Here is a 20,000-nt window from a genome sequence, read left to right as displayed (position 1 = left end):
TGGGGCTTGAGCAGCCCCACATGGAAGACGTCATGAAGTCGTGCGCCCTCCGGAAGCTGTAGACGGTAGACCACCGCACCGATGCGTTCCAGAACACGGAACGGACCGGCGAACTTGGGACCGAGCTTGCGCCGCGCCCGAGGGTCAAGGGATTGAGTCGTGCGATGGAGCAGGCGTAGATAGACCCAATCCCCGACTGCAAATTCCACGTCGCGATGCCCCGCGTCGTAGTACCGTTTGGACAGGGCCTGAGCTTGGAGAAGGCGCTGGCGCACCTCAGCCAAGATCAGATCCCGGTCCCGAAGAAGCGCCGCGGCAGCCTCGGAGCGAGCGGATCCGGGCTGGTACGGCAGGATAGGCGGTGGGGGCCTGCCGTAGACCACCTCGAATGGTGTAGCGCGTAACGCCGTCTGGAACGAAGTGTTGTAGCAATACTCAGCCCACGGCAGCCAATCCACCCATGCGCGCGGCCGGTCACCTGTGACACAACGAAGGTACATGGCAATCACCTTGTTAACCACCTCGGACTGGCCGTCCGTCTGCGGGTGAAACGCCGTGCTCATGCGCAGCTTGATGCCTGCGCATCGGAAGAGGTCGCGCCAAACATGCCCGGTAAACACCGGGTCCCTGTCACTGACGATGGAGGAGGGGAACCCGTGTAACCGAACAATGTCGTCGAAGAAGGCGCGGGCGACGGATGCGGCGGTGTAGGGGTGTCCGAGCGCGATGAAGTGCGCGTACTTGGAGAAGCGGTCAACGACCGTGAGAATGACGGACTTGCCGCCCACCTTGGGCAGCCCCTCGACGAACTCCATCGAGATGTCCGCCCATACCTGCGAGGGCACCTCCAGCGGCTGCAGGAGGCCAGCGGGCTGCAACGTCTCCGTCTTGTTGCGCTGACAGGTGCTACAGCGGCGCACCCAATCCTGGACCAGCGCACGGTCGCCCGGGATGTAGAAATCAGTACGCAGGCGGTGGAGCGTCTTTTGCACGCCTTCATGGCCGGCCGAATGGGCCAGCAGCAACGCCTGGTGGCGCAAATCAGCGTGGTCCGGGACGAAGAGCAGCAGGCCACTGTCAAGATGCCAGGGAGCAGCCAGCGCCCCTTCGGCCAGCTGCTGGAGCAGGCGCTGGGCGTCCGCGGCCTCCCTGGTGGCTCTGCGCACGTCGTCGAGGAAGGCGAACGAAGGGCCCGAGAGAGCACACCCGGCCGCACCGTCCTGACTTGGAGCCTCCTGCTCGGTGTCGCGGCGAGACAAGGCGTCGGCCACCGTGTTGAGGCGGCCCGGACGGTATTCCACCGTGAAGTCGAAGCCGAAGAGCTTGCTAATCCACTGATGCTGAGGCACCGTGGACAAGCGCTGATCCAAGAGAAACTTCAAACTGTAATGGTCAGTGCGAATAAGAAAGTGCCGTCCCCAAAGGTACGGCCGCCAATGGCGCACAGCCTGCACCAGACCGATGAGCTCGCGCTCGTAAGCTGCGAGCTTGAGATGGCGAGCTGCGAACGGGCGGCTGAAGAAAGCGAGAGGTCCGGCGCCTTGGTGAAGGACTGCACCGAACCCAACACCCGACGCGTCGCAGTCCACCATGAACAGCTTGTCGAAGTCAGGCATCTGGAGCACAGGCCCGGTGGTGAGGGCGCGCTTCAGTTCCTGGAAGGCCTCCTCAGCTTCTGTGTCCCAGTCGAACGCGTCTCGCCGCAAGAGACGCGTTAGGGGGGCCGCAATGAGCCCGAACTCCCGGATAAACTTCCGGTAGTAGCCTGCCAAGCCCAGGAAGCCACGCAGCCCCCTGGCCGATCGTGGGGATGGCCATGCCGCGACGGCAGCCACCTTGTCGGCGTCCATGGCGACGCCACCAGCGGAGATGACGTGGCCCAAGTAGGCCACCGACGTCGCCCCGAACGAGCACTTCGAGCGCTTAAGGTGGAGGTGGTGCGCCCGAAGCTCGTTGAGGACGATGGCGATGTGTTGCAGGTGCTCCGCCCATGACGAGCTGTAGATGAGAATGTCGTCAAAGAAAACCAGCACGAACCTCCACAAGTAGGAGCGCAACACGTCGTTCATCAGCGCCTGAAACGTTGCCGGCGCGTTGGAGAGCCCGAACGGCATGACTAGGAACTCGTAGTGGCCATGGTGGGTGCGGAAGGCCGTCTTGGCGACGTCATCGGGGTGCATCCGCACCTGGTGGTAGCCCGACCGCAAGTCGAGCTTAGTGAAGAAACGCGCCCCATGGAGCTCGTCGAGGAGCTCATCCACCACCGGGATCGGGAATTTGTCCTTGGACGTCTTGGCGTTGAGGGCACGATAGTCGATGCAGAACCGCCACGACGCGTCCGCCTTCCGGACCAACAACACTGGTGTGGAGAACGGTGAAGTGCTTGGCCGGATGATGCCCTGGGCGAGCATGGCCTCGCACTGGCGCTCGAGCTCGTCCTTCTGCAGCTGGGGGTATCGATATGGTCGAACGGCGACCGGCGGCGTGTCCGGCAGTAGGTGGATGCGGTGGTCGTACGACCTCGCTGGGGGAAGACCGCGCGGCTCCTCGAAGATGGCTGCATGCTGCTCGAGGAGGGTGTCCAGCAGGGGCTGCTGGGCGGCTAGAGCAGCCGCCGTGGCCTACTGGGGGGCGCAGGGGTGTCAGCCCCGCCCACGCCCTGCCATTGGATCCCGCGTCCGCCACGCCAGAACGCCATGGTCTTGGCCTCCAAGTCCCACGTGATGGGGCCGAGCGTGCGCAGGAAGTCGTAGCCAAGGATGAAGTCGAAACAGCCCAAGTCGATGCCGGCGCACGTGATGGCGAAACTCTCGCCCTCGATGGAGATGGGGACGTTCCGGGCGATGCCGGCGCAGCATAGTTTGTCCCCATTGGCCACCATGACGCGCAGTTGGTCCCCGCCATCCGGAACCAAGCCAAGGCCCTCCATAATCGCTCCACTGAGGAAGTTGTGGGTGGAGCCCGTGTCGAGCAGCGCCAGCACGCGCTCCCCTTTGATCAGCACTGGCAGCAACATGGTGTTCGTCGTCCGAATACCTGCAAAAGCATGGAGGGAGACTGCCAGGACGTTAGCAACCTCTTCTTCCGGGGCGGTGGCCTCCTGCAGAGCTGGCGCGGCCGCATCTCCTTGTGGCTGCACAGCTTCCTCAATGTAGTCGTCAGCTGCCAGGTAGAGAAGGCGCTGGCACATATGGCCCGGGGTGTAGAGTTCATCACAGTTGTAGCAGAGCCCCTGGCGGCGACGCTCTTGCTGCTCTGCCGGTGTTAGGCGTCGGAACGCGCGCCCGCCTGGGGCGCCAGCACCTGCTGCTGGGGGAACGGCAGCCGGCCCTGCGCCTGGCGCACGTGCTGCTGGAAGGCCCGGCCGCTGCGCTGGTCTGGTTGGGCGGGCAGGGGGCGCCGAAGGGGTCGCAGCCGCCCGTCGCTCGAAGGCACGTGCGTAGTATATGGCTGCTTGCAGGTCCTGCGGGTGGTGCATCTCAACATCCACCCGGATATACTCCGGAAGGCCGCCGACAAAGAGCTCAGCCCGCTGACGTGTCGAGACGTCCGGTGCGTGGCAGGCAAGAGCCTGAAACCGATCGGCGAACTCCTGGACAGAAGTGGCGAAAGGCAGCCGCCCGAGCTCAGCCAGCCGACTGCCATGCAGCGGCGGACCAAAGCGAAGGCGACATAAATCGCGGAAGCGCTCCCACGGCGGCATGCCCTCGTCTTGCTCCAAGGCATAGTACCAGGTCTGCGTGCCCCCTCGAAGATGGTAGGACGACAGCCAGGTACGGTTGGACGCCGGCGTGCGCTGTCCGCGGAAGAACTGGTCGCACTGATTGAGCCAGTTCAGTACGTTGGGAATTCCAACTTGTAGAACTTGACCTGGGGATCATAGCCAAAGGGCGGTTGGCCGCCCTGGCCGTCGGACGTGCCGAACGGTGGCGGACCGCCGTGGCCTCCGTACGTGCCGCCATAGTTGGGAGCGCCGCTGTAGAACGGACCCCCTCTGCACCCATCCCCGGCGGCAGCGGTTGAGTAGGGGAGGGGCGACTGGAGCTGGGAGCCGTGGAACAGCGGCCCGCTGGCACCACCGTAGAGCACCCCCGGCGCGGTGACACCCCCATGGCCGGGCCCCAAGCTCGCCGAGGGCGGGGGGGGGGGGGGGGCAGCCAAGGCTGCGTCGGAGAGGACGTGTAGATCGGCTGCGACTGGGACAGCCACGGTGGAAGCTCGGACGGAGAGGGCGGGAATTGAATCTGGGTGATCGGCACCCCGCCCGACGACCGTTGTACGGATGAATCCGGCGTCATGCCGAACTGGGGCGCCCCCGTGGATGACCCGAGTGTAGAGGACGGCGGCGGCGGCGGCGGAAGGTGGTGCTGCTGGGGCGGTGGCGCCGGCTGAACATAGGTGGATGCGCCCAGGAAGGCGCGCAGCTCGGCCATCCCACGGCCCAGTTCAAAGATCGCCTGCGTGACCTCCTCCGGCGTGAGGATGACCCCTGGTCGCGACGGCGCTGCGCCCGCAGCGAGGGCCCCTGCGCTGAAGCCCTGCAGCAGCTGCGTCGAAGGAATCATGGCAGAAGAGGAGGAGGACGGCAGCGGCGCTGATGTGGACGGCGGCGGAGCCGAGGTGGGCGGGGCACTTGCTGACGAAGAAGACGGAGGAAGCAACATCGAACCAGAGATCTCTGATACCAAATTGATAGGCAGCAGCCCTCTGTGCCTTGTCGAACGGAGGTTGTAGTGGTGGGAGATCGGTGGGCGAGGCTTGAACGTCACGCGGCGGCGAGGTGCCGTGGTCGCGTGGGAGAGAGGAAGAGGGAAGGGGGGGCGACGGCTAGGGTTTGCTGGGAAACTCCCGGCTCCCTAAAGGAAGCCGAGTATAATAATACTCTTGCTTAATCTGTCCAATATGATTACAACTCCTATATATAACTATTTGATCTACCAATTAAGGAAATAACTTTTAAGAATAAATACGGGTTGTCAGCCCCTATCCCTGCGCCTAATCCTAGCCACTACTGGCCCGCCTCCTGGCATATTGGATGCCGGTCATAACAGGTTTATTATTATCGGGTCTCCACGGGGAACGGGGACGGGAGAAGGCACACCAGACCCGCTCCCGCGAAACCTGACGGGGACAGATTTTGCCCCATTTAGCTCCGCGTGGGGAGAGATTTTGCCCCAAGCCCATCACCAAATAGAGGAATTCCTCGCGGGGAATCGGGGATCGGTTCCCCGTTGACATTTTGAAGTGAGCAACCCAAGCGAAGTGGGCCGCCGGGCACGAGGATTACTACCACAGTTGGAGACTTTTTTCTCGGGTTATCCATCCGTGCCACTGACAGGTGGGACCTTTCCCGAGGGCCAGTCTGCCAGACGATGATGACGGCATGCAGCTTGGATTCTGGAGCAGATCACGCGCGGAAGCCTTTTTCTATTCTACCGCGATCCGCGAGGTGGTCAGTCAGGGCGGTGATGGTGAAGAATGGAGATCTCACGTGGCGTCCACTGCGAGAAATCTGACCCGTCCGCTTCTGATATGCTCAAGATCGGGTGCCGCACGGAGTATAGAAATTGGAAATATAGTATATGCGGAAGAGTTGGATCAGGAAATAGGTGGTGGCGTGGTGCTAGCTTGGTCCACAGCTCCACAATACGGCCTTATTTAGTTCGGCCTGAAAACTAAAAAGTTTTAAAGATTCTCCGTCACATCAAATTTTATAGCACATGCATGAAACATTAAATATAGACAAAAACAAAAACTAATTACACAGTTTAGCTGTAAATCACGAGACGAATCTTTTGATCCTAGTTACTCTATGATTGGATAATATTTATCACAAACAAACGAAAGTACTACAGTACCGAAAACTTTTCACTTTTCGAAACTAAACAAGACCTACGTATCTTTTACACAAAAGTTTGGTGACTACACGTATCCATTTGATATGCCCGTGCTATCTGCGCATGTGGCATGTGCACAAAAGCTTGATGACAATTTGATATGTTATTACTGCAACCTGCGCACGCAGTGGCGGAACACCGCACCAAATAAAGAGGGGCAATTTTTTTTTTTTTGATGCTACGGAGAGCAATGGCAGACTTGCTAGCTCTGGACCGCTTTGTTTTTGGGCCACCATGAATACAACTGTCGTAAAGTAATAAGAAACAAAGCCCACTTAGCCCATTCATTACATATCCCTTTCATCTGGCGGGCGTTTAGTGCCCTGTTTATCTTCTCCAAATCGCAGCAGCAGTATCATCATCTAACAAAACTGCATGTAGGCAAGGAGCAATGGGGCGAAGGCCACAACCCAGTTTGGCCTCCACTATCGCCACACTGGTACACTATTTTGGTTTTTCTAGATGCATATTTTTTTACTATACACTAAAGATCTCTTTGGAATGAAGGAAAACACAAGAATTTTGAAGGATGCAAGTCCTACTATAGGAAAAATTCCTATGAAGCTATTTATAATAAACATGTTCGCTACGGAATTGTTAGGCATAACTAAACTTGATGTGAGTGCAGTTGTAGCTCGTTTGATGTGCATAAAAAATTTGGTAAGCCTTGGATGCAACCTGAACGACCTCTTCAATGTATAATCCATGTGCTAGAGACTTAGCTACAACAATTGGAGTATTTGATCCGTTCTCTATTGTTTGGCCCTGGTAGAAATTATAAGAAAAGGTCCCTATTCTTGTTTTGTTTGTTCCTTTTAGGAGGATTATCATAAGAGACATATTTACATGCTCTTTTCTTGTTTGTTCTTTTCTTGGAGGATTAACATAAGAGACGACAACTGCAAAATATTCAACATGTGTTCGAGGGTAAAAAAACAAACATAAAGAACAGAGGGAGCATATTGCAAGCAGAAGCTCCTACAAAATAGCATCTCACTGTGATCCCTCAAGAATCACTAAACTCCTATACCAGAACTTTTGCAAAAATATACTATGGCTTCGGCTTCTGCTGGCATGCATTGTACTCAAATTTTAATTCTCCTTACTATAAAAAGATGCAAGTTCTGTCAAAAATATATGTGTCAGCTTTGTACAAGGTTCAGTTCAGCATGCAAATTATTGTAATTGGTTAAAAATGCTCAATGGACTTTTGTAATCCACCTCAAGTAGGTAAATTTGATACCTTAACTACCAATACCATTCAATTTAGGCCCACCCCAACCTAGTTTTGGTGGTTTTTCCATGGTACAAGCCCACATGTAAGACACTCTTTCTCCCTCCTTTCCTCACCATTGTCGCCTCCAGCTCCCTCCCTCCTTCTCTCTCTCTCTCTCTCTCCATTGCCACCTTCCTCCCACTCCATCATCCATGGCACCATGACTCACCACACTAAAGCAAGAATGCACTCAAAGACCTCCACCTGCCATTTACCTTCTATGCTGGCCCTCCACTGCAACACCTTCTCATGAGGTCATCACTCTTTCGGATACAAGGTTTAGAGGCAAAGAGGACTAGTGTGGGCATCCAAAATAAAAGTCACAATAGAGGTCCAGTCCAACTCAAGTTGGAGTCTACCTCGGACTCCAGGAGTAGTTCTTGTTAAAAATGTCACCTAGGACACATATCAACTCTGGTTTTGACATCCTACCTAGCTATGAACAGAAAACTAAGGAGATGACCTTTCCAATGGCAATGGTCTCATGTCAAAATTCCTTCAGAGATGATAGAAATCATAGAAACAAGTCTAGAATCTATGAGGGTGATGCATCACCATTTTTGGGTTGTTGGCCCATGTATCATATCAGAGCCCATAAGAGGCACATCCAAGGTTATGTTCCCCCTAATACCTATTAATTCATGGCCACCACTTTGTTAGGGCTTGTGTTTTGTTGAGTTCTAGTTCTCATGAAACAAACATTCTTCATAGCACTTGTAACGGTGAGTTCGATAGTACAATCTGTGGCCCTATTCTTGTTCTTATTCGATTGTGTCGATTAGTCCTTCTGATTGAAGACTTAACCTATCAGTTTGATAAACTTCAACTTTATTTGCAATATTAGATCGTGTCATTTACATTATTGCTTGTGTTCTTGATTTGCTTGCAGGAAAAGACTTCTAGATGCGGCCAGTCAAGTTATGCATGGTTGATAACCAATAAAGAAGTGATTACAAGTAGCATAGGTCGAAATCATACTTGATTAGAAACCTAGATCATGAGCATTGAGTTCTTCAACATTGAATTTATCCTACTGTACCGAAAGATCGGGTCAAGTCTCTATCATCCCACCCCCCGCGTGTCTCCGATCTCCCTCATCTAGTGCATGGCGAGATTAACCTCAAAATTGTCTCCATAGCTGACAATGCTCCATGGTGTGGTGCTTCCCTTTCACTCTTTGTCTACATGATCATCCCCCTCCCTAGCCAAGGCGTGTAGGCCACAGGCAGAAACTTGAATAGGTGTAGGTAGGGCTATAGCTGAGTTTGTCCATGGCAAGCCTCTTGTATCCCTCCATCTCTTCGGTAACGAGCAATAGACTATACATGATAGCACATGAGTATGAGGTGGCTTGGTGTTGTTCGCACACCCCAATTCTAGTTCAATGAATGTTCACTCCTTTTGAAACGAGTGAACACTTTTTCACCAAGCTTGTCGCCACCCGCCATGCGTGTTCGACCCGACATAGCTATTGGAAGCTAGCAATGGGGGGAGGAGGAGGTATCAAGGTACCAGGGGAGATGGAGCATATGAAAAGCAGGGCCAAGCTATGCTTGAAAACCACCAAAAGAAGACCCATAGGTTAAAGGATTGGTACTAATAGTTGAGCTTTCAAATTTATCAGGTTCTATAGTTTGGGAGTTAAATTAGAAAAATGTAAGAGTTAAGGGGCCAAAAACAAACTTGATCCTAATGATAAATTATCTTGGATGACACATGTTTTATTCCTCAATGGTGGTTATGGAATCCATACAGTAGTATCAGAAAGGACAAGAGCCTCTGATATGTTCCATATTTAATTTATACCCATTTCTGGCAATACTTGCAATTAATTAATGATCCATAATTTCTATTAACTAAGAAAAGTGGGACTAGCTAGCTAGTAGTACATAGTGAGCCTTTATTAATAAAGATGGCTGGTGGCTTAAGGAATTTTGTATGTCTGCACATAAACATGCATTTTCAGATTGTAATAACGTGTTACACAAGTGCACAAGCACAAGAACAGATTATTGTCCTTAGCTAGCGTCCGATGCTACAACTTGCGAGCAAGCTAGCTACTAGTACACGGCTACTCTATTTTCAGTGGCAGAACTAGGCCTGGGCAGAGGTAAACATCCCTCTTTGGGCGAACATCGACACCAAATTTCTCAGTCATGTCTACCTCATCGGGTGTGACCCCCGGTGGGAGCTGCCAGTCGAAGTGATACAGGAGTGTCGCGAGTGCCAACTCAATGTTGGCATGCGCCAGCATTATGCCCGGGCACATCCTTCTTCCTCCACTGAAGGGCAAGAACTGGAAGTCCGTGCCACGAAAATCAACGCTAGTTCCTTCGAAACGCTCTGGCTTGAAAACGTCGGCGTCATCCCAGTAATTTGGGTCCCTATTAATCGCCCACACATTCATGATCATGAGCATGCCTTTCGGCACATCGTACCCAAGGATCTTGCAAGATTCCTGACTCGCTTTTGGGAAGAGCACGCATGTTCCCGGGTGCAACCGTAGTGTCTCTTTGATCACAAGCTTTAGGTACTTCAGGCTGGTCAAGTCGTCCTCTGTTACCCGCGACTTGCATCCCAGGACATGGCGTATCTCTTGTTGCGCTTTCTGCATCAGTTTCGGATTCTTCATGAGCTCTAACATGGCCCATTGGATGGTTGTCGATGTTGTACTGGTTCCAGTCCCAAACATGTCCTGCAGAGATGTGTCGCGTAACAACTCATGAGGGCCATATATAAAAAAAATAAATCAAATCTCTCCTCGGGTTTCGGAAGGTTGAAAGGCATGCAATTTGCAGTAGGTATAGTGTAGACACTGCTAAACTAATTAATCCTATTATTATTCACGATTTGGCTCGGATAGTTTTCATTAAAAAAAACTTATAATTAACCAAAGTTAGAAAATTTTGACCTAAGAGAATAAGGCTAGATTATACTATGACTTAAAGCTGAGAGTAAAAAGTAGCAGCAGCAGTCTGATGTCACATAGTGATGCCAACGATTGATATAGTACCAGGATGACAGCTTTAATGGTCGCCATGGTGAGAGGGCAGTCGAGATCATCATCGTGTTCCTGCAACCTCAGAAGCACATCGAGCAATGCGCCGTCTCCGGCAGCAGCTCCAGCCTTCCTCCCGCGGCGCTGGTCGATGGCGCGATCCACCAGCTCGAACAGCTTGGCGTTCAGCGCCTTGGACTCGCTCACCGTGCCGTTAATGGCTCGCAGCAGGAGCATCGACGACGGGAACAGGTCGCCCGCGCTGAACTCGGCGCCCCTCGTCATGGCCTTGTCCAGCGTGGCCATGAACTCTTCCCGCCACCTGAACCGCTCGCCCATGATGGCGCGCAGGACGGTGTCGGACACGTACCGGGAAACCAGCTCGCTGACGTTGACCAACTGACGACGCTCGCCGCCGGAGCGCGCGTCCGTGGCGATGGCGCGGGCGAGGTGCGCGGCCTCGTCCTCCCGGATGGAGCGGAAGGATCGAACGCGCCTTGCGCTCAGGAGCTCCGTCGTGCAGATCCTGCGGAGCCTCCGCCACATGGCGCCGTGGGGCGACAGGACGAGCCCCACCTTGTCGCCGATGGTGGCTCTGATGGTCGCGGTCATGGACCGGGTGGCGAAGTTGGTGTCGTTCTCCCTGATGACTTCGCGTGCGGCGTCGGCCGACGAGACGACGACGGCGTGCAGCTCGCCTAGCCGGACGTACATGACGGGGGCGTCCCAGCGGCGTGCGAGGACGGCCAAGGCACGGTGCACGAGCCGTGGGTTCTTCACGGTCATTAGGTGGTGGAGGGTGCCAATTACCGGGAGCCGCCACGGTCCCGGCGGCAACCTTGTCCCTGGCGCACAAGCTGGAGTCCATAGACAACGCAGATCGAGGAGTACTAGAGCCAGGGGGACGAAGATTAGAATCATATACAAGCACCAAGCGAGCAGTAGCGCCATGGCTTTGCTCCACTATGATGTTAATTAATGATGATGTAAAAACAAGACGAGGAACCAGCCTCCTCAGGCTGTATATTTATAGATAGAGTTGTCACGCTTGGAGGATATATATATGTAGATGCCATGTCTAAGGGCATCTCCAGTAGTTTCTAAAATATCACTTAGTAAATTAATGAGTTTTCCATGTGACTAAAAAAATTAGAACTGTTTTTGAAAATCTCGTTAATAAGATAATAATTTTGTATCAGGAATCACGAACTATTTATAAATCACACTAACCACTTTTATACTTTCTTTTTCTCTTATATTTGTACTTAATGTCCTTTCACCTTTGAATTGGCCGATGGAAACGCGCGCTGCTGAGAGAGCATCTCCAAGAGTTTTAGAAAATCACTCCTAGTCTTTTTTTTGGCAAGATTGAAAAAAAAACTGCTCTTCAACAACTCTCTAATTAACTTCCAATCTTTCGGCACTTGGAAAATCAACCTAGTCGCATAGAAATATCTATTGACCAATTTGGAGGTGAAAGGATGTGGAGAAAAATAAAGAGAACATGACTCCTAAATTCAAATATACAAGAGAGGAAGAAAGTATAAAAGCGGTTAGGGTGACTTGGAAATAGTCTAGGATTCATGATGCAAAATAATTTCCACTGTGCCTTAAATCTAGAAGTAAAATGCACCTAGGGCCCATAAACTTAGCAAAGGATATCATCTAGATCTCCAAACTCCTAAAATGCATATCCAGGTCTTTGAATCTGGCACATGGTACGCCATAGATCTAATGTACTAGACCCATTTTACTAACCGTGTGTTTGGTTGGAGAGCGGGGCGAGCCGGGTCGGAGCGAACCCGTTCCCGTGGCTGTTGGTTGGAGGATGGGAGGGTTGAGTTGGCTACAGAGTGGAATATTCCTCTTAGATGCGAGTTGGACTCGTCCGTCAAAATTTGGCGGACGGAGCCGCTCCAGCCGGGTTGATGTTCACCAAACACTGAATTCCTTCAACCAAACACTGAACGGAGCCGCTCCATCCCCAATCCTTCAACCAAACACTGAAACGGGTTGGGTCTGTCCCCAAAATCGAAGTGCAACCAAACACTCTTTTGGGTTGGCTCCGTCCCCAAAAACTGGGTTGGATCCAACCCAACCCCCAACCAAACACACGGTAACATGGCAGTCCACATTGGCACTAGCGATGCCAGATTAGTCCTTGAACTTGGCAGAGCGTGTCATCTAGTTCGTTGTATTTTTAAAATACACATCAACATATATAGTTTTAAAAATATATATAAAAACATGTATAATAAACATTTCGTTAACTACATATATATATGTATATATATATAATTCTTTTTACAAATACATGATAGTTTAAGTACATAAAATTAATATGATTAGCCATATTAAAACTAAGCTTTTGGTAACATAGATAAGTTTTAAAAGGTTTGAATGATGCATATTTTTTGTTATATTGAAGGTTTGAATGATGCATATTTTTTAGTGGTAGATATAAATTTTAGATAACTTTACAAATTACTTTATTATTTGCGATAGGGATAATGTTAGTATTTGATATTTTCTGTAATATGAATGTGGAATCTACTAGAGGAAAATTAAAAAATCGTACGAGGACACATCCACTTATTATCTAGGATAAAATCGAATATGAATACAAATATGAATATCCACATTGACATAAAGACAAATATGGATACCGAACCTATGACGTACCATGTACTAAGTTCAAGGATTTTGATATGCATTTTAGAAGTTTGGACACCTAAATGACACACTGTCAAATTTAGGTGGCGCCATTTTACTCTGAATGAATGCTGTTTTTGACTTTTAGCTGTTTTTTTCTTTTGAAATGGGGAAATAATGAGACGTTTTACACTAATTTTCAAGAGAGATAAAAGAGAGGTTATCTCTCATAGTTGTTTTTACTATAATTTTTTCATAGCACATAACTCTCAACATTTTTTCACAGCTCACAACAACTTTTTTCAACTCATACTGAATCAGATAGACCCTTTATTTATCCAAAATTAACCCTCTGATGAATGCAACAATGCATGAGAAGATATAATTAGGAATGAATGATGCTAGATACGTGCGTCACTGTGCTCAAGTAAATTTGATGCCGAAAGCTACGTAGTTGAAGCCCATGCCAAGATGCCGCAGCAGAAGAGAGTGGCTGTGCCCGCAGCTGTAATAAATATAAAAATTACCCATGCCAAGACGCCGCAGCAGAAGAGAGTGGCTGTGCCGCTGCTGTAATCTATACCTTTTATAAATATAAACTCCACTAACTATTTCTCTTGCCATTCAGAATAACCACATTAGCATCTACTTAGAACACCCCACTAGCACATTCAACTATTTCACCATGTAAAGTGTCTACACAATACATCTAACTAATCAGTGTCATTATGTCTTCATTCAAGCTATTCACATTAACATACCACATCATTTATTAACATATATTGTTGTAGTATTTTATATATATATATATATATATATATATATATATCTTCTAATTATTAGTGATTAATATTCTAACATATTTATATTTCTTCTTCATACCTGTGGCAACGCGCGGGAATCCTCCTAGTAAATATAAAAATTAGTGACAATTTTCTTACAGTATGCTTAAAAAATTTGATGCCAAAAGCCATGTTGTTGAAGCCCAAGTCAAGAGAAGGAGATTGTGGCGGCATACACAACAATTTTAAACATAAGAGATCGAAAAAAATACTGGTGGACACTAAAAATAAGGTTGCTTGTCAGTAGACACCGAATATGAATACTGTTGGACACTCTAGTTTGTGCAAAATTTGTTGAAGGACACCAAATGCACTAAAATATTCATTTTTGGTTTAGTAGGTGAGAGAACAACTGTGAAATATCGTTTTTGCCCCTATCTATTTCTATTGTCCTTCGTCGTGGCTGTCGAGGCTAGGCAGGTAAAGCGGCATGACGCCGATGACACCACCGAAAACAGAGGAAGAAGAAAGGGACACTGTTCTCTCACCTCCTGAGCCAGAAACAAATATTTTAATGTATGTTTGGTGCTCTCCAGCAAATTTGGCACAAACTAGAGTTTCGACCAACAAATCGATTTGTTTCGGTCTCGTCCACTGGCAAAGAGACCTCACTTTCGGTGTCCACCAACAAATTTTTCCAAAAAAATGTAAACAACTTTTCTTACAACGTGCTTAAAAAAACTTGATGCCAAAAGCCATGTTGTTGAAGTGGAGCCAATGCGGTGGCAGGAGATTGTGGTGGCACAATAAGCTTATTTGTACCATTCAACAGGTACCATTCAACAGTTATTAAGAATCACCAACAGTTTAATTATGTATAGAAAATTTATTACTTAGATATTGCTCTTAAGATGGGAAAAATCTAATGGTACTCTTAGTGTAGATAAGATTAAATCATATAACACTGGACAAAGAAGTTATAGTAGCTTTGTAAGACGAAAACTAACAAGATGGCATGTGTGCAAATAGTTTTCATTACAACATTTAGATTTTTTACATGAAAATATTTTTATTGGTAGCATTGTTTCTTTGTTCGATTATATTGGTCCTTTCTCCATGCAACTCCATTGCAGCGATCGACACATACTCTATATAGCTACCGCCAATCAATCCTTTGGCTTAAAGCTATTATCATATTATCCTTTTTTCCTACTCTTGTCAACTGGCTATAATTTTGTTTAGATGCTAAATCAATGTAGCAGTTAGTTTCCTTTTTGTGTGCTCCATAACTCCATAAAACAATTGTAAGATTCCAAGAATTGTTTAGTTCCTTGGGTCTCTTCTTAATTTAAATTTTGAATGATCATGTGCATTCTATGGTGGATTTGTGGTTCACAATGCTTCTCATATCTGTTGGAGCCACTTCTGCTTCAAATAGCTGATGGGAGGCCTTGCCACCATGCCATGGATCCATTCCCTAGTGATCTGCTAATCTTAGGCCTACTACCCATGCTATTCTGTGGCATGCGCATTAGGGAGTACACATGCCAACTGCATGTAAAATATCAAAAAAAATGGTTGGAGACAAGGGGACAAGGATATTTTACAATTTCCAGGATCAAAAGAATGGCCAATATCCAAGTTTTAAAGTTGAATCTCTGTAGATATGTGCTCGTTAAATCATCATGATTTACAATCTAAAAAAAAAAAAAAATCAAGATTTCCCATTGGTGATACCCTGTCTCTAAGAAACCAGCACCAGATTCCCCACTTGAGCGACTTTGCTGCTTTTTGCAATTTCAAGAACTGGCTGCCTTCCCAAACTCCGACGATAGAATAAACTAGCAGATAGTTAAATTCCTCACATGCAAAGCTTGCCTTGGTTGAGTTGTTCCGTTTACTCCTGGAGATGAGAAGCTAACACGTTTAAATGAGTTGTGGTTAATTATGTGCTTACAGTGTTACCCCTCAATTCAGTTAGTCAGAACCACTGCTAGTAGTGTTTAGCGCCCATCACTTAGCCATGTACTGGATAATATTCAAATTAGTACTCTGTACAGTCATTATCTATACCGCTCAGTATTAGCTATCATTATCATGCGAGGATATCCCTGGTAAATTTATTATCCATGGTTCTTCCTATTTAAAAGATGATTCTTAAGGCCATTTTATTTGTTAGTAGTGGATCAAACATGTGTACTCCTACGAGGGTGAACAACAAAGAGAAAGAACAGAGTGAGCATATCGCAAGCTGAAGCATCTGAGATAACGGAATCTCCCTGTCCATCAGAAAAGGAACATTGGCAACACCAAAACTTATATATCCGCTTTGTCGGTTGAGGTTCAGCATCAGTGAAAATTGTCTCGCTTGCTTCAAATTATTGAATGAGTCAAGTAACCCGCCTTTATAAAGACACGCTAGCAGGAACATCTGCATTCACTTTCAGACCGCACAGTCTCACAAAAGCCGCAAACTGCAGAAAATGGCCAACAACCTGCAGGGCAGCATCCCCAGGATCGTCCTCACCGGCATCGACCCAGCCGCAGGTCCCCTTGACTCCCGGTGGACCACCGTGCGCGCCGCCGTCATGGACGCGCTCGTCGAGCACGGCTGCTTCGAGGCCGTCATGGACGGCCTGATCGCTCCCGAGCTCACCGCGGCCGCTCTCGGCCCGGGCGGCGCGGTGGAGTCCCTCCTCTCTCTGCCTGTGAGCGCCAAGGCGCGCAACACCAGCCAGATGCCGTACCGCGGCTACGTCGGCTCCGTCCCCGGCTTGCCGTACGAGAGCTTGGCCATCGTGGACCCGCTCAACCCCGACGCAGTCCGCGCCTTCGCCGACCTCATGTGGCCCGACACCGGCAACAAATCCTTCTGGTGAACAACACTCGATCGATCGATCAAGTCCAACAAAACCTTATCGTGAGGAAGTATAGTAACGACTGATGAAAATTCTGATGCAGCGAGTCGATGCACGCGTACGCGGAGAAAGTGGCGGTGCTGGAGGCCATGGTGCGGCGCATGGTGCTGGAGAGCGCGGGCGCAACCGCCGAGTACATCGAGGAGCAGGCGAAGGCAACGTCGTTCAAGCTCCGGCTGACGGAGTACGTGGCGCCCGGCACGGCGGATGGGAGGGTCGTCGGCCTCCCCGCGCACCGGGACACGAGCTTCCTCGCCGTGCTCACGCAGAACGACATCGACGGCGTGGAGGTGGAGTGTGGCCGCGGCGAGGGCGAGGGCGAGGGCGGCGGCGCCTGGGCTCGCCCCGCGCTGTTGCCCGGCTCATTCCTCATCTTCGCCGGCGACACGTTCAAGGTACTGACGAACGGCCGGGTGTTCAACCCGCTGCACCGCGTGGTGATGTCCGGCGACAAGACCCGCTACTCCTCCATCCTCTTCTCCTCCCCGAAAGACGACGTCATCGTTCGCGCCATCGACGAGGCAGTGGACGCCCAGCATCCCGCCGTCTACAGGCCCTTCGAGTACGGCGAGTACGTCGTTTTCTGCTACAAGCCGGAGATGCTTCGGCGCACCAACAAGCTGGACGCTTTCGCCGCCGTTCGCGTCGACGGATAGAGCCAGATTGGCTTCTCAAAACTGCCCTCAATCAAAGAACATCTGTTTGATGTGAGCTTCTTTTGTGTCAAGTTGTTTGGTGGATCATCGTATGCAAAAAAAATAAAAATAAAAAATAAAGGATCACGATTCACGAGGCATAAGAAATATATATAATTGAATGATGGCCTGAAATAATGTGAAAAAAAGAACACATTTCGTGATGTACTACACTACAGCCAAAGATTGTTCAGCTGCACTTTGTTTTTTTTTTTCACATGCGTGTTGTCGATTTTTTCCACAAAATTTGTGCTCGAATATAATTATTTCCAATCACTAGATATATATGCTAGTTCGTTGCACGGGATCACTAATTATTTTGTTCATCTATACTGCACATACGTTCAAGCTGACAGCGAAGCCCAGCAAGAAATACATGCTCCGGCTCATCAACGTCACACTCAACAACGAGCTCTTCTTCTGCGTTGCCGACCACACGATCATGGTTTTTGACATTATTGGCGCGCTCTATGCCAAGCCCTTTACTGTGAACACCCTTGTCATCGCGTCCAGGCAGACCAGCAACATTTTTTCATCTCCACCTAGCCGATGTACCCCGGCACGAGGTACTACATGGAGGCGCGGCGGTAGACCACACGCAGGGCACATTTGACAACACGACCATCGTCGGCGTCCTTGAGTACGAGAGGACGACCCCAAACCCTTCGGCTCTTTGTGTCCAGGCCAGAACTACAACCTCCCGATCTTCTTGCCGACCCTGCCGCAGATCAAAGCCACGGAGCTCCGCAGCCTCGCGAGAGCGGAATACCTGGCCACCGCGCCGCCGAACATCGACTGGCGCTTCTTCTTCACCGCGGGGCTCGGCACGCACGCGTGCGCCTCCAACGGGACATGCCGGGCCCGAACGAACGGGACTCAGTTCACGAGTCCATCAACAACGTCTTGTTCTGGGGTATAAACCCTTATATCCTCATGGACCTATATGGACCGCACTGTCAGAGGTGGCGCGGCCCACAGGATGAAGACGTGCGGCACACGATTGGTCGGCGTGCACCGTAAGGCTACAAGATATTGTACCAAATAGGATACTTTGCTTATAACTCTGTCCCTTCAGGATATATAAGGAGAGGCAGGGGTCCTCTAGAGGATAGATTATACATATTATTCTCTCAACACAAATCAATACAACTAGACGCACGACGTAGGTATTACGCCCACACAGCGGCCGAACCTGGATAAAAAGCTTGTCCGTGTCTTGCGTCACCATCGAGTTCGTAGCTTGCGCACCGTCCACCGATAAACTACTACCGTGGGTATACCCCAAGGTAGACTGCCGACTAACTTTCGTCGACAGTGGCGCGCCAGGTAGGGGGTGTGCGTACAGCTCTCCTAGACGAACAAGATGGCCATCATCCCCCACTTCGCGGCCATGGCGGACGGCTTCACGTTCATCGTCGACTTCAACAGCTTCATCGCCATGACCGCAGAGGAGGCGTAGATCCGATCTATGCCGATCACTTCTTCACCGACGTCGGCTGCGGCTCCAACCACGCTGGCCACGGTTTCGACCACACCAGCAACGTCTCCGACCACGCCGACAACGCGTCGCCCTTTCTCTGCTACAAAGGGAGGCAGATCGACGACACCGACCTGCTCAGGGTATCGACCAAGTTGTTTGGCCTACTTGCTCTGACCACGACTCGCAATAATAATCGCCGCGAAGAACGGCGCTACGACAACCGCGACCACCGTCATGACAGCAAGTCAAAAAGCTCGAGGGCCAGACAATTTTGTCACCACCGACCAGACTTTCGTCCAAAGATAAGTACACTTCTAATATTTTATTTATTTTTGGCATAATATTTTTTATTATCCTTTAAAAACAACTTTTTATTTAGCCACACTAGTTTTTTCTCCTACACGAGTTTTCCAGAGCCGGTACTGTCTCCGACTCCTTCCTACACGTGCATGAGATCCGTCCTCTGCGTTCCGGGTGGTCGGCAGTAGCTCTCTGGCGAGGCTGGCAATCCCACGCGTGTCTAGGTTCCGCACCTCATGCTGATTGTTGGCTAGACCAGAGCTGGTACAAGCTCTAGGATGAATTAACTACTTGTGCTAATTTTATAACAAAAAATCTAAAACTTATCTCAGTACTGATTTTTTATCTAGAGTTTATGTATACATCATGTACTACCTATTCTCTACATTTATTTTTCAGGAGTTTGGTCCAGTCGACAAGCTACGCTCGGGGACTCGTCGACTATTCCCTACGCTGTGCCCGGGGACTGCTCCGACCACCGAGCACGTTTACGTTCCCAACCACGCTCGGGGACTTGTCGACTACTCTCTACGCTGTGCTTGAAGACTGTGCCGACCACCGAGCACGTTTACGTTCCCAACCACGCTCGGGGACTTCTCTACCAGTCTCTACGCCGTGCTCGGGGACTGTGCCGACCACCGAGCACGTTTACGTTTCCAACCACGCTCGGGGACTGACCGATCAGTCTCTATGTCGTGCTCGGGGACTGTGCTGACTACCGATCGTGCTCGAAGACTCATCAATCACTCCCTGCGCTGTGCACGGGACTTGCTTCGATCACTCTCCGACCGCAGCTTGGGGACTGCTTTTCTCAGTTACATATGAATTGGACTAGGTAATTTTTTAGACCTTGCTACAAGGCTCATACTTCGCTTTCCAGCAAGCTCGGGGACTACATCGGTACGATGCATCTAGCGATGCATGTTAGTATCAGAAATTTTAAGATGATTTTCTTTTTAGACCCTGGCACCACGTGCCTACGTCACCTACTACCAGGCTCGG

At 50.0% G+C, this 20,000-nt stretch overlaps 2 protein-coding genes across 2 annotated transcripts; one reads left to right on the top strand and one right to left on the bottom strand.

Annotated features, from left to right (window-relative positions):
- On the bottom strand, window positions 9,070–11,152 carry LOC8065754 (ent-isokaurene C2-hydroxylase). The gene is made up of 2 exons (XM_002436771.2): window positions 10,187–11,152; window positions 9,070–9,868 (listed from the first exon to the last, which is right to left on the bottom strand). Exons 1-2 carry the CDS (start codon window positions 11,120–11,122, stop codon window positions 9,245–9,247), a joined length of 1,560 nt encoding a protein of 519 aa, XP_002436816.1. The 5' UTR covers window positions 11,123–11,152; the 3' UTR covers window positions 9,070–9,244.
- On the top strand, window positions 16,034–17,501 carry LOC8061522 (probable 2-oxoglutarate-dependent dioxygenase AOP1). The gene is made up of 2 exons (XM_002438143.2): window positions 16,034–16,480; window positions 16,567–17,501. Exons 1-2 carry the CDS (start codon window positions 16,089–16,091, stop codon window positions 17,177–17,179), a joined length of 1,005 nt encoding a protein of 334 aa, XP_002438188.1. The 5' UTR covers window positions 16,034–16,088; the 3' UTR covers window positions 17,180–17,501.

The sequence above is a fragment of the Sorghum bicolor genome, chromosome 10 (assembly GCF_000003195.3).
Source record: "Sorghum bicolor cultivar BTx623 chromosome 10, Sorghum_bicolor_NCBIv3, whole genome shotgun sequence".
NCBI classification, from domain to species: Eukaryota; Viridiplantae; Streptophyta; class Magnoliopsida; order Poales; family Poaceae; genus Sorghum; species Sorghum bicolor.
The sequence above is the reverse complement of the archived record's forward strand: the minus strand, read 5'-3'. Positions and strand labels throughout refer to the sequence as shown.

Bases quoted from the DNA above. Each gene is read 5' to 3' on its own strand.
- LOC8065754 (XM_002436771.2), bottom strand. From the start codon at position 11,122: ATGGCGCTACTGCTCGCTTGGTGCTTGTATATGATTCTAATCTTCGTC. The intron at 9,869-10,186 runs GTACTATATCAA...ACATCTCTGCAG, and splicing joins CCATTAAAGCTGTCATCCTG to GACATGTTTGGGACTGGAAC.
- LOC8061522 (XM_002438143.2), top strand. From the start codon at position 16,089: ATGGCCAACAACCTGCAGGGCAGCATCCCCAGGATCGTCCTCACCGGC. The intron at 16,481-16,566 runs GTGAACAACACT...ATTCTGATGCAG, and splicing joins ACCGGCAACAAATCCTTCTG to CGAGTCGATGCACGCGTACG.